Source organism: Lepisma saccharinum, chromosome 5 (genome assembly GCF_977018435.1).
Source record: "Lepisma saccharinum chromosome 5, izLepSacc3.1, whole genome shotgun sequence".
In the NCBI taxonomy this organism is placed as follows: domain Eukaryota; kingdom Metazoa; phylum Arthropoda; class Insecta; order Zygentoma; family Lepismatidae; genus Lepisma; species Lepisma saccharinum.
The window spans coordinates 84,468,003-84,493,491 of record NC_139233.1 but is presented as its reverse complement, the minus strand read 5'-3'; the positions used below and the strand labels follow the sequence as shown (position 1 = coordinate 84,493,491).

At 39.7% G+C, this 25,489-nt stretch overlaps 1 protein-coding gene across 1 annotated transcript in view; it reads left to right on the top strand.

Moving 5' to 3' along the window:
- The window catches only part of LOC145988417 (uncharacterized), a 50,130-nt gene extending 33,439 nt beyond the window's left edge, over positions 1 to 16,691 (top strand). The window contains exons 2-3 of the mRNA XM_083123304.1: positions 11,010 to 11,093; positions 16,148 to 16,691. Of these exons, the coding sequence (XP_082979430.1) occupies positions 11,010 to 11,093; positions 16,148 to 16,527 (464 nt within the window). The 3' untranslated portion in view covers positions 16,528 to 16,691. The remainder of the gene's footprint in view (positions 1 to 11,009; positions 11,094 to 16,147) is intronic.
- Positions 16,692 to 25,489: the final 8,798 nt, after the last annotated feature.

Sequence of the window (25,489 nt, the reverse complement as noted above, 5' to 3'; positions counted from 1 at the left end):
ACTGCAATTCGATAGCTGCTTCCACATTGCTGGCACCAGATACCAAATCGTCAACATAAAAATCATTTAATAACACTGGGGCTGCTAATGGAAATGCATTCGTTTCATCAATAGCTAACTGCTGAAGACACTTTGTTGCAAGATAAGGTGCACTGGATGTCCCATACGTCACCGTGAGTAGCCTATAGTCCCTTATCAATTCTTTAGGATTGTCGCGCCACACTATTCACTGAAAGTCTGTATCTGATTGTTGAATCAATATTTGTCTATACATTTTGGAAATGTCAGCACACAAAGGAATTTGATGTTTCCTAAACCTGAGTAACAATGGAAATATATCACCTTGCAATTTTGGCCCAACTTGAAGCTTATCGTTGAGACTAATCCCTGTTGAAGTCACTGAACTGGCATCAAAAACTACACGAAGAGGTGTACTGGTGGAATTTGGATTGATTACAGCATGATGCGGTAAATAGAAACTATCACATGGTTTCTTTTTCACTTCACTTGCAGGAACAGACTCCATATGTCCCAAGTCTAAATATTCATGCATGAATTCTGAGTAATTCTGATGAAAAACAGGAGACCTTGCAAACTTCCGTTCCATTTGCTGTAATCTCGCCACAGCTGTTTCACGAGAGTATCCTAAGGAAGGACTGTCTTCCTTGAATGGAAGGCTCACACTGAACTTATTGTTTTCTCGAACATGAGTCACCGAAAAGTGCTCTTCACATTGTATCTCCTCTAATGTCAGATGCATTTGCCTTGGGACCTCCTCTACCTCCCAGAACTGGCGAAGTGCACTATCAAGACTACAAGATGCATGAAAAGATGCTACTGCCCTTACCTTGGGAAAGTCCACACTGCCACAAAGAATCCAACCAAGAACAGAACGTAGTGCAGTAGGTGTTCCCTTTGGCCCAATACGTTTGCCACTTTGCATAAGAAAAGGAAACAAATCTGCTCCAAGTAAAATGTCCACCGGTTCCATCACATAAAACCTTGGATCTGCCAACTTCAGTCCTTGAATGTGTGTCCACTTCCTGAAGTCTGGTAAAGGTTCCCTGGGAATGTTTCCTGTTATTTTAGGAAGTACGATTGCCCTTGTGGTGAATGTTTTCCTTCTGCTACTGGGTTGGAATTGTAGATTCACTACTGCACTGCCTACACCCGTTGCTGTAATCCCATTCACAGTTATGTCTGCCTTATGCTGACGTAAGCCTAATGTTTGCACACAGCGTGAGGTCACAAAGGAAGTCTCTGAGGCACAGTCTAGGAGAGCACGAACTGGTTGATAAACACCATCTCTTCCCTGCACATACACAACTGCAGTGGATAGCAACACTGGCTTTAGTCCCTTGTCTCCTTCTCCAGCCACATGAGAAGAAACTTCTTGGGAGGAAGTTGTTGTTTCACTAGAGTCACTCTGCTTATAATAGTGTAACAACGTATGATGCTTTTTATTGCAAACGCAGCACGCCTCTTGAGTCGCATACCGATGCCCTATGATGACTTTGAATGCAATTATAACACAAACCCTTTTCTCTAACAAATTTCATTCTGTCCATCACCGAAAGGCTTTTGAAGTCTTTGCACTTGTGTAGCGCATGATGCAGTTTACATTTTTCACAGGTATCATCTGACACTGCATGATACACACCCTTGAAATGAGTCGACTGCTTCAATCTCTGAGCACTGAGATTTGAAGCTGATAATGCACGAGAACGCAGATCAAGAAAGTCACTCAACTCCTGAAACGTAGGCAACTCGGTTGTCTTTAATGAAAGTTCCCATTGTTGTCTAGTATCACTGTCCATTTTTTCTGTCACATGAAATACTAGGATAGGATCCCAATGTTCTATGGGCATGTCCATCACTTTCAACACGCGAACACACTCGGTAGTTGTGTCTAGCAGGCTACGTATGGCTGCTGCAGATTCACGTTACACTTTGGGTTGCGCGACTGAACTCTTGATTGTGTCCATAACAATTTCCCGTTTGTTTTGATAACGCGAATTTAGAATGTTCCACGCCTCTGCATAGTTATCATCAGTCACCGACATGGACTGGATAAGTAATGCAGGTTGCCCCTTTAACGAAGCTTTCAAATACTGTAGCTTTTGCGCACTGGATAACTGTTTGTTTTTGTCCACCGACGCGATAAACAAATCACGGAAAGAAAGCCACTCTTGTAATTGTCCCGTGAACACAGGCAGCGTGAGCTTCGGGAGACGCACTTCACTTGTTCGTGCTTCTGTCGATGACGTCACCGTAGCTTGAGTCTGTGGCTGCTGCAAAGAACAAAGCCTGCACATGGTTGCATCCAAACGGTCTTGAATACAACCGATTTCACTGTCATAACTCTCAAAAGTTGCATCATCACACGCACTAGCCAGGTCTAATAATAACTGTTTACAATCGTCCGTTAATTGTTTGGCTTTGTTTACCGATAACGCGATTGTCACATTGTCCAGTAAACCCGCGTTCACTTTATTCTCAAGGCGAGTAACTTCTCGCTTGAGCACAGTCTTTGCTGCCGATATGGCTTCCATGTTTATTGAGTCGCGCACGGATTGTTGTTGTCCAAACTACAATGCATGCACGAAACACTTCCTGGCACTACAAAAGGTGCACTGAAATTGGTTATCCGTAGCAAACCGTACGTCAATGTATTTATTCACAGTTCACGAATGCACGCTAGCACAAAAGTTCAACACAACACAACGAATGCTGATCGCAGGCAACACCCGGCACAAGGAGGACCATGTTCGCGCCCGTCATCCAACAAGAAAACACTTTTATTGTTTCGGCCGCTGTTTGTAGCATTTCCAGGAAAGTAATGGTGCTGTAGGTAGACTAATACACATAAATGAGACACTCAATTACATCGAACTGATGTATTTGTCGCAAAATATACATTATTTGCAGCCAACCTGCAATACATCTCTGGTACAGCGTCGCTTCTCTCCTCACCGACTATTCACTCTCTCACATTCAGTAGGCACTAGTGTCCAGAGAATAATATGGCGGCCATCTTGGCTCCAAAAGCACAAGGTACGGAACAACCAGGCCAGTGCATTGTTTGGAGATACGAGCTGAAAACCCTACCAAAATTTTCTACCGCAATACCTATCTTGGCATTTACTTGCGCGATGATGTCATGTGGCAACCACCGAAGCGAGGAAAGAACAAAGGGACCTCTACTTCACCTAGAACCATTTTGAGAAACCTGTACGATGGACCGCTGCCCATTCCTTTGCCCAAGTACATGGATCACCAGAATTTGGAGCGATTTTTCAACAACCCAGAGGCTCAACAGTTTTACGAGACCATGCTAACCACAAACGCTACGATAGAAAATGATGAGGATCTCTATGTGGACTACTTAGTTGATGGTCAGCAATAGTTTGTGAGTTACCCCCAAGACTGATCCAACTTTTTTCGTTTTGATGATAGTTTGATAAATAACAAACATCTCTCTTTTTAATGTTGTAGTGTTACTCTCATTTTGTCTTTGTTCATTAGTGCACACCTGCAATGTAGAATTAAAACCACATATTTCGGCATAATATTGCTTATTACTCTTTTTTGGTTTCCTCTGATTCTCCAGCAACATTTTCCTATGGTTAACTACATCTGTGGGAGTAAAAAGATACTTAAAAATAATTATTTTGGCATATAATGGCATATTTATGAATATAAATACTTGTTTTTCATTTCCTGGCAAATCGTCTCGAATGAACATTCATCGTTTTTCCCCCTGCCCCTTCATTTGAATTACTCTTCTTTGAAATTAACAACGAAAGATTATACAATTAACTCTCTCTCTTTCAATATGGTAATAAGAGGACAGGTTTTTCTTATAAGAATTGGAAATTTTAGTGGTCTCAACGCATCTAAAATCCAAAATAATACATCGACGTTATTTTCCTACTGATTTCTAAGTCCACTTTATGCACAGATAGGTTAATTGGGCCTGGACCTACAGTTTAAAGTGAGATACGAACCACTATGTGTCTCCACTTGTTATCCTGCACTGAACGTAAAACAAACAGCTCCCCGTCCTTATTTCTAAAACAAATTTACATGAAATATAGTATTTATAAGATAATCATTATTGATTTGATTGTTTTTATTACTGAACGTCAAATAAAACATTTTCTACAATCATCTCTTCGCCCTATCTCTCCCAATATCTTTCTGTTCCTCTTTTCCCCCCTGCCCCACCCCTACACACATGTATCAAAATAAATATTTTGTTAGGTTTTTATGTGTATAAATATAACATTAAATACCCCCCAAAATACTATTTGTCTTCTACTTTCCGTCACCCCTCTCCCACTCCCACAACCCCTCATTATTATTGGCGTTCGCCAGACCATAGTGGTAATGTATCGACGTCTTGTAATCAGTGTGTCCTTTTCCGAGATCCAGTCAGGTAGCATAATGTTTCAGATTCCAATTTAAATGTATCCCAAGTCGTGATTAGCCTATGTGTGCAAAAAGTGATGTTAAAACCAACTCTTGACCTCAATAATGCAATTTGTGTATTTTCTTTCAGCTTTAGTTCCCTCTTTCCACGAAAAATAACGAATTAACCTAATCATTAACTCAACAAATAAAAATGCATCTCTAAATTAATTAATGAAAACTGTTATTACACCCAAACCACTATTTTATCGTAAATGAAATGTCATCTCACGTAGTGAAAACAATGTGAAATTTTTTCTAATGAGTGATACATGATTGTCAAAGACATACATGAATACATATATTAAGTTCGTGAATTATAATTGGGACACCTTAATACTAATTTGAAATGATTTTTAAAGGCAATTAAAGTGACAAAGTAAACTTTTGCGCAATCTTTCTGCTGATTCTAGTTGTTGAAACAATATTTAACCAATGGGGACGTTATCTCATGTTTGAAAATGCTGCATTGGTTGAACTTCCTGTGGACAAGACCGTGAGTCACGCCTCCTGCTCCTCCGAAGCGCACTTCACTCTGATTGGAGGATCGTATATTTCACAACACTTCCTTGTTGCAGAGCTTCCAACATAATTTGGTAAGATGTTGGGCTTAGAAAAATTCCATGTGTCAGATTTTTCTAACATGACTGTACCACATTAGTATTTTTCCATGAATCTGGAAATGTACCTTCATTGAAGCATCTGTTTAATAAAATAGAGAAGGGAATAGCGGGAGAAGAAGCAGTGTTTTTTAGGAAAGTAGAAGGGATTTCATCAGGACCATTTGCGCGATTTTGAAGCATCGAAGATAGGATGTATTGCACTTCTACTGGAGACGTGGAGAGAGAAGTTAAAGAGTGACAGGAAACTGGAGTGAGGTTGGGAAGGGATGAAGCGGGTGTATTCGAGGTTGAATTTATGGGAAAAAAAAGAGTTAAAAAGATTAGCTTTGTCAGGGCCCTCTGTGCATAGTGAGTCATGTTCTACTTTGAAAGGTATTCTTGAATTTTGCCTCCTTGAGTTAATTAGTGACCAAAAACTTTTGGGATTTGATTTGATATTGTTTGTGAAAGCACCGATGTATTCACTGTATTTGGTTTTCTGCAGTTCTTTAGAGTGACGTCGTAAGTTGGTGAAAGTTTTCCGTGTGTTTTCATTAGGAAAATGTTTCAAGAGATCCCAGGCCTTTTTTCGGTTTCCAGGGGCAAGTAAAAGTTCAGAGTCAAACCAAGAAGGGTATTTGCTTCATTTAGTTTTTTCGAGTGACACACAGTCCTTATCACTACATGAATCACATCAGTCAGTACGTCACAGGCTTCTTCAACACTTCCACTCTCCAGGATTGTTCAGGGAATGGAAACCAGCACGAAATGGATGTTGCCCCAGGGTGCTTTGTGCCAAACAAGGTATTGGCATCCAGGAGTGGGAGGTCTACGACTCTTGAGGTGGTCTGGGAACCAGAATACAGCATCCATCAATTCGTGGCCCGAAGGGATGAGGTTTCTAGAAGGGGTGATGTGCGCTGAAGGGGAGTGAGGAGAGAATGTAATCCAGATTATTGTCTTTTCATGTATTGAACATATTGTGATGTTGAAGTTTGAGGCCATGTATGAAGTGATCCTTGAAGTACGTGTCGTTCTTGTCTTTTGTAAAGCCATGCGTGGAATCTGTCCATGGAATTGAGAGACTGAAGTCTCCGAAAAGAATTACGTCATCTATAGAGGATGCCGACAGCAAAGAATCATAGCAAGCCTTATCTTAACGAGCTAGAATTGAATGAAGGAATTGTTAATCAAAGTTACTCGAAGAATGCTGTGGAACATTCTGAAACTCCGACTGAGTTCACTTCGCTAGTCCAAAACAGGTACAAGGCCAATCTTCGAATGAACATCAGACAAAATGAAACTGATTCAAGGTTTATTGGTAACACATCAAACAATGATTCTGGTAAACCGTTTGATAATTGTAATTCCTTTCATCCTAAGGTAAAATGTCCAGAAAATCATTTCTTAACAGCTTGCAAAAAGAGAGAATATAACAATTCTAGCAAAATCAAATTGGTTTCTAGCACAAACATTGTACTTAACACACGTGTTAATGAAAAATCTGTCAATGTTTCAGCTCATTCAAAACCTGCGATTGTACCTAACAATCACAGCAATTTTAAACATATGTTCTGAGAATATCCATTGATTATTCAGATTTCCATGTGTCACAGATCACAAATCTGCAGATATAGACGAAGATAAATCTGAGAGCAGACTCGTTGATTGCAGCGCCCCTGGGATCCACTGTAATGCTCAGTGTCCTGAAATTTTCCCGACTTTCGTTAGTCGTCTGTTTGGCATACAGAGGGATCGTTATTAATCGACTTAGAAGTCAACAATTCTAAGATTCCATTCCTAGTGGATACAGGTTCTGTTTATACTTTAATTGACAGTAGACAATTTGAGTCTTCATTGCGAGGTTGCACTATACACAATTTTCCTATCTTCTTGAAAGCAGCAAATGGTAATAATCTTGGTGTTTTAGGAAAAGTTAACGTTGAAGTTGTATTTCGAGGAATGAAGCATAGCTTAGATCTGATTGTTGTAAAGACAAAATTGAATCGTGCCATTATGGGTTTGTCTTGGATTGATATTTTCATGCCTGAATGGCAAAACATTTTTGTTTCACATGTGGTTGCAAACACTGTTGAATCATCAGCAATAAAGGAACTGGTTGCGAATCTAAGGAAAGATTTTCCCATACCTTTTGATGGTGACATGTCCAAGTCAATGAAGCGCTTCAAGATAGACTTGCCATTGAAAGACGATGCTGCACCAGTGTTCAAGAGAGATTATGACGTCCCATACTTGCTAAAGGAACCAGTCAAAGATGAATTACAGAAGTTGGTTAGTGACGAAGTCATTAACCGATCAAATCATCATCGTGAGCTTCTCCTCTTGTTGTTGTTTGTAAGAAAAATGGTGAATTAAGGCTATGTGTGTCCTACAAGAACACTGTGAATCCGCAACTTAGGAAGATGGGACATCCGTTACCTAAAATAGAGGACCTTTTCAACAAGATGGTTGGTTGCAGTTGGTTCGTTTCATGTGACCTTCGAAGGGCTTACCTTCAGTTACGCCTATATCTACAGGTTCAGAAAGTCCTTGTCTACAACACACAATTCGGGTTATTCAGACAGTTGAAGCTTCTCTTCGGAGTAAACTCTGCCAGTGCCATTTTCCAAGGCGACATTTTAGTAGGAGGAGGTACTCTTGAGGAGTGCTATGATAACGCACGAAAGGTGCTGAATCTTTTCTCCGATTATGGCATCTGCATAAATGAACAAAAGTCTGTGTTCTTCGTGCAAAATGTGAAGTATCTGGGACATTCTCTTCGCAGGAGGGAGTTGGTCCTGTGAAAGAAAACATTGATAAAATAATTCAGTGTAAGCCACCCACTAATGTCGGCGAATTGAAGTCATTTCTCGGTATGGTTACGTATTACACGCTTCTTATCTGCCAAACCTAGCTGACTGTGTCACCAGTTTATATGATTTGTTGAAGAATGGGGTGCACTGGTCATGGACAGATGTTCATCTGAAGGAATTTCAGGATGTCAAGGATCTGTTGTCTAAGGATTTAGTACACACGGTATATGATCCTAACAAAGACTTATACCTAGAGGCACATATTTTTGGTAAATAAAAAGGCAAAATTTCGGTACAAAAACTGAGTCAATTTCGGGTTCAAAAGCGGTAAATAAAATAAAATATCGGTGTTATAGCGGTGAAAAAATGGATGAAAAGTGGTATATAAAATGACATATTGGTTTTAAAATTGTGAAAATAATCCTAAATTTGATTTAAAAACTACACTTATTCCACAGAATTAACATTTCACTTCTAATAGCACATTTATGTAGTTATCAGAGTAATAAGTTTATTTCTGTGTAAAGGAGTCAATTTTTGCTTCTCCAATATTAACAGCAGAATTAATCAATTTTCCGGGAATTGCATAACTCTCAGGATAATTCAGACCTCGGAAGGTGTCGCGTCGGTGAATAAACCCTGAATTTCGTGTTTAAGAGTTAATTTCGCTTTTTGCTGTTCATTTCGCATTACTTCGTGACAAAATATGGTCACAAAATGCACCTCACACCTTTCAAAAACATGAAAAATTAACACTACAATGTGTTTTTTCAAATTTCGTTTTTTCGTCAAAAACGAAATATGCATGCCCCTACTTATACCTGATGTCGGATGCATCTCCTACCGCTACGGGAGCAGCCATAATGCACAAGATAAACAAAGTCCTAAAGCCTATCATGTGTATGGCCGGTACTTTATATCCGCTGCGGAAAGGAACTACACACAATTGGAAAGAGAATCACTTGCATTAGTCCGTGGAGTCAAATACTTTCACAAGTACCTCATTGGACCACATTTTGTTGCATTCACCGACTCGAAACCTTTATCTCACCTGCTGGATTCTAGGAGTAACCTGGCTGCTCTAGCCATCAACAGAATCAACAGATGGAAGTTAGTATTGGAAGAATGACTTCAAAACTGTATACATGCCTCATGTGGAGTTGGCTGATGTGCTGTCTAGAATTTGTGTTGCAGATTATCCAGTCCATGATAATCATGAAGTGTTCATCTTCAGTGTTGACACGCGTTGCGCTGGAATCACGACGTGATCCTGCTCTTTCAAAAGTCTTCAAATATGTTCAAGTAAGATGGCCACAATTCATCGGGAGAACAAAAGGGCATCCTCTCAGAAAAATATTCGACAGGCGATATGATGTCCACATACAGAAGGGATGTATTATTGTGGGTGAAAGACTGGTCGTACCTGAATCTTGCATCCAGAATGTCCTTTCTCTGTTGCACAAATTCCACCAGGGAACATGCAAATTGAAAGAAATAGCTCGTTCATCGTTTTTCTGAAACACGATGAACGAAGACATTGAAAGGCTCACGTCTTTGTGTGACATATGTTTGCGTTACAATAACAGGCCGAACGTATCTGGTAGCAGATTCGAAACGTGGTCTATTGCATCACAGCCTTTTGAGCGTGTTCATCTTGATTTCTTCCATTTCTCAGACATGAATTTCCTGTTGCTGGTTGACGCTTATTCTCATTGGGTATCTGTGTGGAGAGTGAAGAATATGCAGTTTGACACGATGATTGGTCATTTAGATGAATTTTCTTCATGCTTTGGATATCCGAAAACCTGTGTAACTGACAATGGCCAACCATTTGCATCTTCAGAGTTTAATGCTTATTGTTCAAAGAGGAATATCAAGCTTCTTCACTCAGCTCCATACACCCCCCAATCAAATGGTATAGCTGAAAGGAATGTTGGGGTAGTGATGAAAATGCTCGAAAAGAACTTTTTGAATCGTTTGTGCATCACTTCGTGAGACATGGACAAGTACGTTCTTGAACTACTAGACAGATTGAGAAATACTCCAGTGCACGGGTATAGTCCGGCTGAACGCTTGATTAAGTTTCAGCTGAGAACTGATATTTCCACTTCTGATGCATCAGATGGTTCCAAGAATCAGCCTATTGGCTCTATTCCATTTAAGCCGGGGGAAAAGTACTTGTGGGGGAAAAGTACTTGTGGAACGTTGTAAGAAGAAGTTCAGTCATGGTTCTAAATACTCTATTGGCGAAATTGTGAAATTGATGGGCCGGAAAATGGCAAAAGTAATTGTCGACAATGACGTGGTTGTTGTTCATTTTTCGAAGATCAAGAGGCATCCCGCTAAGGTTGGTGTACAAAATCAAAGTCTCTCACGTGGCAACAACCCGGTCTTAGAGAGGAGGACTATCTTCCAGTACCTGCTGCTGAAGACCAAGTAGAGCCTCCAAATGTGACAAACGACAACGAGCCAATTAGAAGATCCCAGAGATGAAGACGACTGCCTGACCGCTATGGGCAAACTCGGTGAAACAGGAGTCTCTTCTGCCAAATTGGGGAGAGTGTCGTGTACCGACTGAACATATACGCTGATCTATGCCAGACCTGATCTGCACCATCTGTGCATGCCAGACCTGGTTATTAAGTGTTTTTTTGTAATCAGTATTCTGTGTAATAGTTTCATGTACACACCAAAAATCTATACCGTCCTTCGTGCCAAGGCATCTAGCATTTATGCCACAATGTAAGTTGTTGTATTAATTCTGCTATGTTATTCGTGAATTATACATTTTTGTTTATGTTCATACTTCAGTTGTATTCTTTACTCCATTTCCTGGATTACCAAAGAACAGAAAGAACCCAAACTCAACAATCCCCAAGTCACAAGGAAGGGTCTTTGAAAAGAACAAATCTTGTCAAACGAGTTGCTTCTCTTGGCCACTTTTCTAGCCACTCAAGAACATTAGTATCAGCAAAGAAATTTCAACTCCTGGTATCAGCTCAGCCCTAGAAAGAAACATTTTTGTATAGTTGCATACTTAATTCTTAAGTCCAAAAAGAGATCTATGAATTTTATTGATTTATTTATTGTGGGAATTGGATTTCAAATTGGACATTTATTTCAGGAATTGATTCCTTAAGACTAGAAAACTTGGAAATTGTGGAAGTTCATCAACTTGATGAGGAGACATTCAACTCTGGTTCATTTGGTAAGTAGCAATAGCATGTAAGCACTATAATATTATTTCCAATTTAATGGCTGTAGGAACATAAATTAAGAGTATTTGAAAATTTAATCCTTAGGGAAATGTTTGGACCTAAAAGGGATGAGGAGACAGGTGAGTGGAGAATGTTACATAATGTAGAACTAAACAATTTGTATTCATGTCCAGATATTATTAGAATGATTAAATCATGAAGACTTAGGGAGAATTCACACTCAAGAGACATGCTATGCTACACAAGTGTTTTACACCGAAGAGACAAGATGCACATGACACGCGGCAAGCAACACTTGTTTCTTTGCTCAGTTTGCATGATGGTACCGATATAATTGCATTAATGAGTTTATTAGTCACCCGAAAAAATGTACAAGAGACAATGTTACATGTAAATCACGTTTTAAAATTTGTGCATTTACTGAAACTCGGGAGAGGCATGATGTACATGAGAAAACTGAGAAATAATATGCATCGACCTCGAACTGTATACGCTAGACTTTCCAGCCTGGATAAAGCGAATACCTAAACACTAGAGAAATTGTTCTCAACCTTTGTGAAACCATGTCCCGGTATTTTTTTTAGTCAATGCTCTTAGCCCAAGAATTTTCCTCGTAAATATATTTACAGTATTTAAGATTTTATGCATGAATTAACATGCACGTATGAAATTAAATATTTATAAATAAATTCTAGTATAATCATAAAGAGTAATAATAGTTTGATTACATGTCTAGAATTATTGGCAAATATAAAAATATGGATGACAAAGTAGTAATGTCATCTCCTTGTAATTAAGTGATCCCGGGTTTGATAACCAGTGGAGGTACACAGTGGCGCAGGTCCCACTTTAAATTGTACGTTGACTCCTGATAAGTATAATTGTGCATAAAATGGACTTAAAAAGTGAAAACTCACAACTCAAATATGATATTGGGATTATGATAGTTGTCAACCACTTTCAGCAGAACTTTTCACAGCTCAGTATAGTTGATACGAGGGCACGGTATCGGGTCATGGCCCGGCAGTTGAGAAACAATGCACTAGAGTACTTTACCATGCTGACTGATCTATTTTGAACTAAAGTGCCTCCATATGCTTGCTTTTTCAAATAAAAACAGTCACATCGTAAATGGCGAAAACATGGCCTCTTTACACGATGTTGAAGGCAAATTATAGCCAATAACTACATCAAAAAACTTGATAAAGCGAAAAGAACATTGTGTTTAAATCTTAAAACATTGTTAGAACATTATACATATTGATACTTTATTGTATCAACAAATTTGAGCTACAAACACGTTGTTTGTAGCCTTACAGGCTCTCTTCAGTTGGACTCTCTTCTAGTCTAAATATAACTCATTGGAATTAATCATTCACTGTGCATATGCGAACAGAAAACGGACCCGTCCGAGAGACACGTAAGCAACATACAACACGTGCAGCTTGCCGTGTTTCTTCAGTTCGAAAGGTTACATTGATTACTGAGAGTTCGCTTCCAAGCAACACGTGTCTCATGTCACGTGTCTCTTCGGTGTGAATTCTCCCTTAGGTGGACAGGCCATGTGGCATGAATGGGAGAGGAAAGAAGAGTTTACAGGATTTGTGTTTGGAAACCTGATGGTAAGAGACCTGTATGAAGGCCAAGACAAAGATGGAGGGATAACATTGAGATGGACCTAAAGGAAATCGGTAAGGTTGGAAAAGATTGGATTGATCTTGCCCAGGATAGGGACAGATGGAAGGCTTGTGTTACTGTTGCCATAAACCTTTGGGTTTAAAAAGGCTAGAGAGTTAGTTAGGTTCTTGCTACATCTTGATTTTGCTGAGCATGAGGTTTCATTTATTTCAGGAATATAATATTCATGCTATACTATTCTCACACTTGCTGCTGATACATTCAAAGAAAAATATATTTTCTAATGTAAAAGCTTTCATTGGGAAATTTAAAATTCCGAAAGCTTTCGATAAAAATTTTTACCTTGGAAATTATGAATGCTGGAACTACACATTATACCCCATTTTCTTCAGTACAGGCTATGTTATAAACCTATGGTGAAAAAAACAGTTTTAATTTATCAGGTAGAAGAAGAAAATGACAAACAAACTTACTTTGTTATGATAAACTCACTGAAGAAAGAAATTGAAAGGTAGCTAGAGTTAAAATAAATATTTTGCATGAATTGTACAGGTGACTCTCCACTGGGAATGTTTTCAACAAGAAAAATGGTTAATGCAATCAAAAAATATTGTGTTCACTCTTTAATTATTGTGTATTTTTTATATGTATTCAGGGTGATTCAGAATTCCTATTACACACTTGTAGGGGTTATAGAGAGGACTTAGAAGATCAAGTTTTGATAAGGAACCCATGTCCGGAAACGTACCGTTTTGGTACTACACAGATGACAAGATCACATAATTTCAGTTCTCCCACTTCATGGTAGACAACCCACATTGACGGAGGATGACGTCTTCAGTCACCTGATGCCATGTGTGCTGCTTCCAACGTCCTCTGTTTACAATCTGGTGTGCTTCGACCTTCAGTTGCTATTCAGTCATTGCGGAAGACAGTACAGTATAGTTGAGTACACGTTTGCTGAGAACACCGACATATTGTTAATTTACAGCGAATCTGGACGTTATTGTAGAGCTGTGCAATGTCTGTATGGAGAGCATTTTCCGCATCGTGTCACTCCATCGCATACCATTTTTACCCGATTAGAGCAACAGCTGCGAGAAACAGGTAACTTCAAAGTTAACATTGCCAACTGTGGTGCTCCACGGACATGCTGCACTCTCGACGTTGACGAGGAGGTCCATCATCGAACTGACGAGAACCTGTCGACAAGTACTCGCAACATTGCACATCACATAAATGTGTCATAGCAACGTCTTGCATATTTTTCATGACCAGCAGCTTCACCCGTACCACCCCCAGAGGGTACAGGCAGTGGGTCCAGCAGATTTTGCACCACTTGTCAATTACTGTGCATGGTTTCTACACCATTGTGTGGGAGTTCCTGAGTTTCCTTGGCTTGTTATTTTTACAGATGAGTGCATTTCACCAGGGAAGGTGTTTTCAACAGTCGGAACAGCCACATTTGGGATGACGAATATCCTCGTGCCATACATTCTCATGGATTTCACCAACGGTTTGGCATCAATGTATAGGCTGGTATCATCGATGGTCATCTGATTTGATCGTACCTTCTTCCGGGCCACCTAATGGGTCCGAGGTATTTGACCTTCCTGTAAGAAGTATTGGCACAGTTCTTGTACGATGTGCCGCTACACATTCGCCAGCACATGTGATTCCAACATCATGGCGCATCAGCACACTTTTCCCATGATGTCCGACAACATCTCAATCAAACATACGGGGACAGGTGGATAGGTCGCAGTGGTAACTGGATCTAACTCCTCTTGACTTTTTCGTATGGGGTCACATCAAGACTCTTGTTTACGAGACTCCTGTAGTGTCGGAGGAAGACCTGGTTGCAAAAGTTCTGACTGCAGCAGACACAATTCAGCACACACCAGGTATTTTTGAGCGTGTGTATGCAAACATCTTTCAGAGGTACACTGTTTGCAATGAAGTTCAGGGTCGCCACAGAGAGCATCTCTCGTAGTGACTCAGATAAAGTGTGAGATGTGAAATTATGTGTTCTTGTCATCTGTGTAGTACCAAAATGGTACGTTTCCAGACATGGGTTCCTTATCAAAACTTGATCTACTAAATCCCCTCTACAACCCCTAGAAGTGTGAAAGAGGAATTCTGAATCGCCTTGTATAATGACCGACCTCCATGGTAGAGTGATTATCACAACATGCTACAATGCCAGGGATTCTATGTGTTGAAATCCCAGCCTGGGCATGGGTGTTCTTTGTGAGTGTCTCTTCATCAATTTCATCATCCTCGTCATGCGATTGCACATGGCTCAGTGGTTTGGATCCCACTTTAAACTGTAGGCCCAGTCCCAATTATCCTTTCTGTGCATGAAGTGGACTTAAAGCAACAAATGAAACAAACCATCATTGTCGCTATTAGCAAAAGTGTCTGAAAAGTGCCAAAATAACTTAATTCAATCAATACGTATATAGTTCTAATTACAAGCTGTTAAATTCAAAAACTTGCACTACTATTTAACAAAGTCTCCTTGATTTCAGTTTCGTGTATCACCATCTTTACAAAATTGTGGTACATGATGGGTTTAATGTGTTAAGTTATGAGGGGAAGTAATTAAATAACAGGAATGTTATTCTAAACTTAATGTAGATCTATGCGCAATTAAAATTTGTATTTCAGGACTCAAAATGGTTCCTTGCAACATGCCATAAAGATGTCATTACGATCGAGCAGTATGCACCTGTGCAGTAGCTCGTACAACGTGGCCGCTCCACTGTTGACTTGCACCGTAGAAGAGCAACCAAGTGTGACTAGTTTTTTTGTAGTCGGAGGGAGTGAAACCTTCTGAAATCTACAGCAGAATGAAGGCTTAGTATGGCGACAATTGTTTAAGTCAGGGGAGAGTGTACTAATTTAACAGATTTGCTGGTCGATCTGCATTTTCACTGCCTCAGTTGCCAATCAAACTGGTGTTCATCACTGACATTTCGTCTTCCATTTTTAAAAATGTATTTTTCCACCCATTCATACACTCTCCATCTGAACCTTCATTCTGCTGTAGATTTCAGAAGGTTTCACTCCCTCTGACCACAAGAAATGAATAACACTTGGTTGCTCTTCTATTGGTGCAAGTCAACAGTGTAGAGGCCATGTTCTACAAGCTACTGCACAGGCGCATACTGGTCGGTCGTCACGACACCTTTATAGTGTGTTGCTAAGGAACCATTTTGCGTCCCAAAATACAAATTTTAATTGTGCATAAATCTCCATGAAGTTTAGAATAACATTCCTGTTATTTAATAACTTGCCCTTGTATATTTCTATAGAGTAATTATGTACAGCATCTATTCTTCATTCTACTTCATTTAATCTTGATAATTCTAAAATTGCACTGAATCAGTTTTATTTCTTTCAGAGCATATCTCGCGCACTGCTGGTGAGGAAGTCACAAGTAGCAGAGAAATAAGTAAGAGTAAGCCACAGAGCAGCCCAGAGGAAGCAAGCAGAGGGGGTGATAACAGGCCAGTCAGTGAGGATCCTAATGTTCCATGGGTTGAGATAGATGAATATTCAGTACAGTCCAGGCATGAAGAGGCCCCTTCTGGAAGAAGAGCTGTAATTGATGAAGAAATCTTCTTAATGCGTGAGAAGGCGCAAAGAGAAAATGAAGTTCTAGAACTAAAGAAAGAAGTTCTTCATCTCAAGAGGAAAGCACAAATGGCCAAAGTGGCATATTACGAAGCAAAACTCAGAAAAATGACCAATGGATATTCAAACTGTCAAAAGTGCAGTTGAATTTAAAAACAGAATGAAAGTGATAGAACCTGCTGCTTTGGATATGTGAATATTGGTGCAAACTATGTGATCAATTTTGCATTGCTTTGTGTCAAGAATTTATGTCATAAATATTTGTACTTGCAACATTATACCTCAGTTGAAATATATATGATTCTGTAATATTTGTTTTCTATTCTATCAAAAATTAACATTTGAAGCGGCAGGGGGAAAAACGATGAATGTTCATTCGAGACGATTTGCCAGGAAATGAAAAACAAGTATTTCTATTCATAAATATGCCATTATATGCCAAAATAATTATTTTTAAGTATCTTTTTACTCTCACAGATGTAGTTAACCATAGGAAAATGTTGCTGGAGAATCAGAGGAAACCAAAAAAGAGTAATAAGCAAAATTATGCCGAAAAATGTGGTTTTAATTCTACATTGCAGGTGTGCACTAATGAACAAAGACAAAATGAGAGTAACACTACAACATTAAAAAGAGTGATGTTTGTTATTTATCAAACTATCATCAAATTGAAAAAAGTTGGATCAGACTTGGGGGTAACTCACAAACTATTCCTGATCATCAACTAAGTAGTCCACAGAGAGATCCTCATCATTTTCTACCGTACCGTTGGTGGTTAGCATGGTCTCGTAAAACTGTTAGTCCTCTGGGTTGGTGAAAAATCGCTTCAAATCCTGGAGATCCTTGTACTTGGGCAAAGGAATGGGCAGAGGTCCATCATACAGGTTTCTCAAAATGGTTCTAGGTGAAGTAGAGGTCCCTTTGTTCTTTCCTCGCTTCGGTGGTCGCCACATGACATCAGCGCACAAGTAAGTGCCAAGATAGGTATTGCGGTAGAAAATTTTGGTAGGGTTTTCAGCTCGTATCTCCAAACAACGCACTGACCTGGTAGGAAATGGACATTTTGGCAGGTAAATTGGCTTCAAGAACTCAGTCCACGTCTTGAAGAGCTCCTTCGTGCAGTTTACCACAGGAAATGGCGTTGGTTTGTGTCTGCTGTTCCTTGTTACATCTCTTCATTCGTCCGGCAACTGAACATAGGACTGTTGATTTATGTAGCTCTTTTTTTTATCGCACTCTAAGTAGGAGTGGCCCCTGATTGGAAAAAAAAAATGTTGATGGCATCGAAACGACATTTTTCTGTCACAAGATGGTGGAGATATCGAATGACAGTATATTTCTTGTTCTGGCCGGCACAAGAATCACAAAAGATGACCAAGCGACGAAGGCAAAAAGTTGTGCACAAAACTGTCGACCATAGAGCACACATCATCTGACCCTTTATGAGCAACGGTCTCGTACTCTTCTTTTTGTATAACTTCTTGAGGGAATAAAACTTCTGAGCTTTCAATAAATGAAGTTTGTGTTCTGTTTCTCTTTTTGATTTTTCAGAGTCATTGATGCCAGCTTCAACCACAGCTTTTTGCGACTTGTACGAGTCACTTCCTCTGTTGAGATGTGAACGTGACGTCAATGCAAACAGATTATGGCATATTTCTAAACATATATACAAGTTCCAACCACAACTGTACCAATCTAATTAAGGTTATCTGTGACATTTTGCACATAATTTGAAATAACAAACATTTAAAAATCTTAATATCTCAACAAATATTAAGCAAACATTCATGTTCGTCACAAATAGTACACAATAGAACTGATCACAACACTGCACGATTCAACACACGCACAACGAACGACTGGAATAACCTTCCCATAGTGCTAACCCGTTTCAGTGAGGCACACATTTAACAGAAAACACTCATTGTTCTTCCCCCGACGCTCGGATTTCCATAATTTTCTCCCCTTGCTCCGTATGTTTGAATGTGTTTTTCAGGCACTTCTCACTGTTTTCCCAACCAACATTCTTATAGTACAGCTTCTGAGCTATAAGATGGTGCTGCGATCTCAAAATGGGCGAAAAAATCGACAATCATCGTTTTGCCCCCTGGGTCTTCATTTAGTCACTCTATATGACTAAGCATCTGCAATGGAAGTTTTTCAGGCATGTGCTGTTCAAATGTGTGGTCATACGGTGGGCAATTGAAGTTGGTTTTGTTTCTTTTTGGAGATCAAGCTTTCTTCTGAAGCAAAATTCGCAATTTCCTTCTCATCATGCACAGTTAGAAGAACGTAAAGGAAATATACAAGGGACATTCAATATATAACCAGAATTTTGCAATAAAATTTCCTGTAATATATAGGTCAACAAGCATGATACTTCATACGCTTTTTCTAGGAAGTACCCTTGTATTAACCCCGGAAGCTCCATAGTGTGTGATGCAAAATCCCTGCGTTAACTGCGGAAGCCCTGTAGATTGGCATCATGGCACCCGTTACAGAGTGTACGAAAGCGGAGATGAGATTAGTGATACGTTTTCTGCATTTTGAGGGTGTAAACCCAGCTGAAATTTATCAATGAATAACGATAATTTACGGTAATAAGTGTTTGGCTAAATGCCAAGTGTATAAGTGGGTGAATAAGTTCAAAAGCGATGTGACAAGTGTGGAAGACAAACCACATGTTGGCGGATCTGTCACGGTTACGACTGAAGGCATGCGGAACGCCGTTGAAGCAGTTATTCGTGAAGATCGCCACATCACTGTAGCTGAGATACCAAGAGCAATGGAGATTAGTGTTGGATTAGTACACAAGATCATCCACGACAGGCTGGGATTCATGAAAGTCTCCGCAAGATGGGTCCCACGTCATGTGGCGGAAGATTTGAAAAACATGTTTGGATCCCTGTCAACACCTTCTGGAACGCTATAGAGCTGAGGGGGATGACTTCATTGGTCGGATAGTTACTGGGGATGATTCTTGGATCCATTTCTTTTGCCCTGAAAGCAAAACAACCAGCATGGGATACCGCCATCCATCCTCTCCTAGGCCCAAGAAAGCAAGATTGCAGCCATCTGCTGGAAAAGTTATGTTGACTGTTTTTTGGGACGGGAATGTTGTCATTCTTGAAGATTACCTTACCAAAGGTACGACAGTGAACAGTGAATCATGTAGTGCTTTGCTGCTGGATTGTTTGAAGCCAGCCATAAGACTAAAATGTCCCGGACTTGTCTCGAAAGGAATTTGCTTGCAACATGACAACGCCTGTCCACATACTGCTGCTGTGACTGTTCAAACCATTGAGGACTTACGTATGAAAGTTATAGCTCATCCCCTTAATCACCAGCGATTATTGGCTCTTTGGACCTCTCAAGGAGGCTCTTTCCAGGAAACACTTTGTATCTGATGAAGAAGTTCAAAGGGCGACACATTCCTGGTTGACAGCTCAACCAAAATATTTTTTTTACAAGGGCATTAACTCGCTGGTGGCCCCTTGCCAGAAGTGTATCGATAGAGAAGGGGACTACTTTGAAAAATAACAAGAATGTAGCAACTCTGTTCAATGGTGAGTGACGCTATTACAAAATTCTGGTTATATATTGAATGCACCTTGTATACTATATTACACAGACAAAGTTACTATGGCTCCCCTAATGAACCAGATGGTATAATACAATTGTACAAAGCTATTTTTTTTAAAAAAAAAATAATAATAATACATTACTCAAAAGGTAAATATATTGCCAAATACAGGAAAACTTATTTGATCTTTGGAATACGAGTAATGTCAGGTATTGATTTTCAAATGTAATAACAAATCTCGATTGCAATCTACATTTATGTAAATTTCAACACCTTTCAGGTACATTTTACATTATGTATGGCATAAGAAACACCTGATACAGAAATGTGGTTCTTTCAGATAAATGTACAGTAGAATCACAATTTTATGTTTTTCAGGGGTCCATAAATGAAAGAAAAAAAAGTAAAATGCAGGAAACTTAAAAAATGGGAACACATAAGGGAAGACTGAAACTCAAGTGTGGATAAGAAAGAACATAATCCATGTTTTTGAGCATATAATGCATAAAAAAAAATAATTTAATAACAGGAGGAAGTAATACAGAGGTTGTTCGCTTTATATCCGACCATTGTCGATTCGGTGCTGCCACCTGGCGTATCATGCTGGAACTATGGGTCTGCTGGCTCGAACAGTGTTGTGTCTGACCTTGTAGGTGCATGAGTGTTGGTAGTGAATGTTATCAAATGGTGCCGAAAATCAACCGGTATTGGGACCACCAGGAGAAAGGCTGCAAGCAAAGTGTCACATACCGTGACATTGACGGCAAGGGGCGCAGCAACTTTGTTCGTCAGTGCAGGGAAAGTTTCCCTTGTGGTTTTATGGTTGTGGCGGGATTCGGATATGAGGGTAAGTTGATACGCAAGGTGGACAAAAACGTGAAGGTGAATGCCAGATACTTCCAAGACTCCATTCTGACACCTATATATCGGAGAGACATCCCACAATCGTGGGACGCGAACCAGGTGATGATCCATTTACACAAGGCTTCGAGTCATACCGCCACAATATCACTACGTTTTTATCAGGAAATGGCAGAGGAATTAGATGCCAGTCCAATGGATTTTTGCGCATTTGCACTGTTGAAAGGACATCTTCAACATCGCAGCCCGCGCACCCTGGATGGTCTCTGGAAAGCTTGCAGGGAGGAGTAAGACAGAATTCCCATGCCTGTCCTGCGCCGGACCTTGCTGCAATGGAAACTGCGATGCCAGGCGATAGTCCACAATGCTGGGGGTCCAATAGAACGTGATCGGTGGTGGCAGCGCGGTATCTCTTAAGGTGAGTACCTGTCAAACATGGTCGGATATAAAGCGAACAACCTTCTGTATTATGCATTTCCTCAAAATTCTCATGACATGCAATGAAAATTCATGGTAGATTAACAACCCCCTCTCATGAACAGGGGGCCAGATGACTACTTTTAGTGCTGCAATTTAGCAATCTGGTAGGGATTGATGTCCATTTACTTTGTTAATTGACAATTTACTCTAAGTTTTAAGTCTTGAGTAAAGTAGCGATCACTTATTGTTAGATCTCAATGGGCGATTAAAGTGATTCAGTTCAGAGTAGAGACATATAGAATGGTTTTGATCCCACTTTAAACTGTATATCTAAATCCGGGTAGCCAATCAACAAAACTCAAAACAAGCTTTATCAAACTTGCTCATTTTTAGACATCAACAAAGGGATCGTTATTTACTCTCATTAATCAATAATTTATTGTTGGATTTAGGAATCTTGTTGAGGGCAAACATTCCTTCTACCAACAGTAAATAATAATAGTGTTCAAGATGTCTATCCTTGTGCCAGCTGCAAAATGAAAGTTACAGTTTTTCTATCAGAAGGTAGAACAGAAATAGTGCTTGCTTTCTAAATACCAGTGCTTGACATGGAAATTCCTAGCTGAGGAATACTTGATTGAGTTTGGAGACAGATGGGAGTATTCTTGTATGGATCAACATGGAGACAATGCAGTAGGTGCCTATGCTAATTACTTCAACTGGATGGATGCTTTGTGAAAATTTTCGTAATAGGGAATAGTATCCCCCCACGACCCCCTCCCACTTCAAGCACTGTTACCTACTGGGTTTGTATCTAGTACTCATACTTCATAATCGTCAAAGAAAAACATCCTTGCAAAAGTGTAGATTCAAACCAATGTTGGTTTTCTCCTTTATGTTGGATAAGTCATGGCTGTTGAAAGCATTTATCAACAAGGGACAGCATTGCAGCCACTAGACAAAACACTGGAGCCAGCAGCATGCCTCAGGCAATCAGATTCAGGAGGAAAGCTGAGGGAACATGTTGTGTAAGAGAAGGTTCTCTGCATTTTGAAGGTAACGTAATTGTTGAAGACATGGAAGTTGAACTACAGCGTTCCTCTTTTAGCAGCAGTGTGAAAAGAAATGCAGAAAAAAGGATCACTGCTTTAGGTTTTTCCATGCTGTCAATCCTATAGACACAAGCAGTATTTCATATGCAGATGGCTGCATTAAAAAAAGCCTGGATCATGCAATTCGTACACACACACACACACCAGTAGCAGATGAATGAGCTCTTTTTTGAGGGACTGTGACACTTGTTTTACTTATTGCACATCATGTTCATTGAAGATATATTGTGACAGTATATTAAGCAACTTATTCAAAAGTGATTGTTTAATTTAAGATGCCTCAGGGAAGAAGTGGGGGAGGGGATCCACTTCCATCCTCACCCTTAATCTACCCATATGCAGAAATGAGCAAGAAAATCAGAGCTGAAACAGTGGGAGCGGAGGGGGGGGGGTGTTATTGGTCCAACAAACTAGATAAATTCATGCTCTTTTAGCCCAAATATGCATTTTTGTATGGTATGTACTAAATTCGACTTTGCATCCCTCTCTCTCCCCCCCCCACACATTTTTTCTGGCACCATCACTATACCACACTCGAATCACATGATCTGCATAGAAAAGAATATTATCTAGCCCAAGCAGAAGAGTACATGTGTTCCAGCTTCAAGGCTCCCTCTCCACCAACCCCGCCCCCTCATGGTTTTCATTACAGGAATGTGTGACTGTGGTGTGTTGCATTTTTCTGTCAGTGAGTAACAAGTTGTCCATCTGACCAAAAAGTAGATGTGCTTGTGCATTTTCAGCTTCATTCTGATTATGAAATTATATACTTTTACTAAAAATATTCGGATTAAAAATAATCGAGTGGTGAAATACAGATTAAAGTCGGAATCACGAACCTTCCGACCCTCTGTAAACAAACAGTCTCACTTCGAGTAATGTATCACTCCGCGTCAGCTGTTCGTGAATGCCGTGGCCATCATATGCTGTTCACTGGCACTTCACCCGATCTTTAATTTTTACATACCATGGAAAAACGTATTACTATTTTAACTTATACACATTGAAGTATAAAAAATTTTCAAGAAGTGATTAAAAACGTGTTCTTTTTCAAGAATGAACATATTTTTCTATGCCAAAAGTTCCATTTATCTGACAGTGGATTAACAGTTCCCCTTCCCCCACCTCTTTCAGTAAGACAGCGCCAAAGTAAAAATTACAAGAGAGTGAGAGACTCGTTTCAGTAAATTCAAGCCTTTTGGTTTTGTTGCTGCCCCTGCCACCAAATTATTGCCAATATATTGGTGACATACAGTGTATTGCTTTCTTTGTGCAACAAATATACCGCCAGTTTTAGCGGAAGGTAAACAAAGATAAGCCAAGGAAAAAAAAGAGATGGTTTATATTTCTTTCTGTTTCTCGTGCACTGGAAAATAAGACGATAATAATCATATTATTTACCCACATCTCATGCAAGTAATGTATTTTCTTAAATTGATTCAGCAGCTCCTTTTCGAACTAGAGGCATTTTTGGCGCTAGACAACAATATCGTCCCTGTCAATGAGTGCCGTCTGTCAAATTTGCTTCCCCAAAACGAACTCAACGTGCCACAAGAGGCGATTTAACATCGAACGGGGAGATTGTCATCATCACTATTAACATCTGCCAATATCTTCTTCACAGTGGACAGCTCTTTGTTTGAAAAAATACGAATGCACCTTGTGCTGTATTGCGGTTATCTCAAAATCTGTCTACTTGTTTATACGAGCAACAACGTGTTTCTTCACGTGACTCACAACTTGACCAGTCCTTTTTCTTTCTTTCACCAGACCGAAAACACAAGATGCAGACACACAACTACACTCGGACACTAACGTCACTGCTTTCTCAGGATAACACCAACACAACATCATACACACATTAAGATCAACTTGCTTCTTGCCACTTTTCAAACGGCTGTATTTCCGAAAGAAACTCTGAGAACACGGAGACCTTCCTGCATGCATGGAAGTCGCCATGTTCGAAACTGGCGCTATTTTCTTGCTTCTTGATCGGTTGTAATTTATACAATCGTCACGTATTATTATTATAAAGAGAAACCTTTAATGAAAATATATTTTAAAATGTATATCAATGTAATTTACACGTTTTTCTTGCATTAGCGTACTTTTATAGAACGGACTACATGCTGTGGAAGAAATCCGTTATTAGGCTGTTGCCAACCTCAATTACTTCTCACTAAGTCAAGTACAAAAACTGAAGTGGTATGTCGAATGTCGGCATATGATAGTGTGATTTCACATTGTCAGTGAGGATGATGATGCAGGGGGGGGGGGGGTGCAGCGGTGTTCACACTCCGGAATACTTTTGCGGGTGAAGGAGGGTGAGTCGTGATGATTAGGGTGAGGGCAGGCCATCAGGAGGTTGAATTAAAAAGGATCACCTCTCAACAAGGGAGAGAAAAAAGTGACACTATTTAAGAATTCACCCCCAAATGTGCATATTATTTTGTATGTAGGGTACAAGAAAATGTGACTGCCTCAAAATTATGTGTATCTTACTGTTTTCTTTTCCCACTTTTTTTTGCCAGGGACAATGCCTCACTAAGTTGCCGTTTTAGTTTCCCTTGCTTTTGCTGCATAAACTAGCATTTTCGATTGGGGTGACAAGGACATGTGAGTGTGTTTTTGGATGATGTATCTTTAGAGACGTTGAGGTACACACTGGAGGATACTGGAACGTGTGGCATTGAGATATAGATCGACCACGTTGTGGCATGCACATTTGTCATTAGTTGTTGTATTTTGTATTTGATTTTTGTTATTTAAGGTCACTTTTCTTCCATTTTTGGCTAATCCCGACGATGAGGATGAGTGATCGTCACATGAAATTGATGAAAGGACACTCACAAATAACACCCAAGCCGGGATTCGAATCAGGGAACTTCAGTGGTGAGTCCGCAAGTAGGCCACTAGGCAAGATGTAGTTCATTTTGATTTTTCATTTTTTCCATACATATATTTAACTCCCAACAGGTCATCAGTGTAACACTGCTTATTCCTTGTCAATTGACAAATGGTATATCTTTGCACCTTGTGGCTATGTGGGGGATTTTATTTTCATAAGTTGGCAACACTGTTAAGGTACACATGCTTTTGTTTACAGAAGGTCTTAAGTTATATGATTCCCACT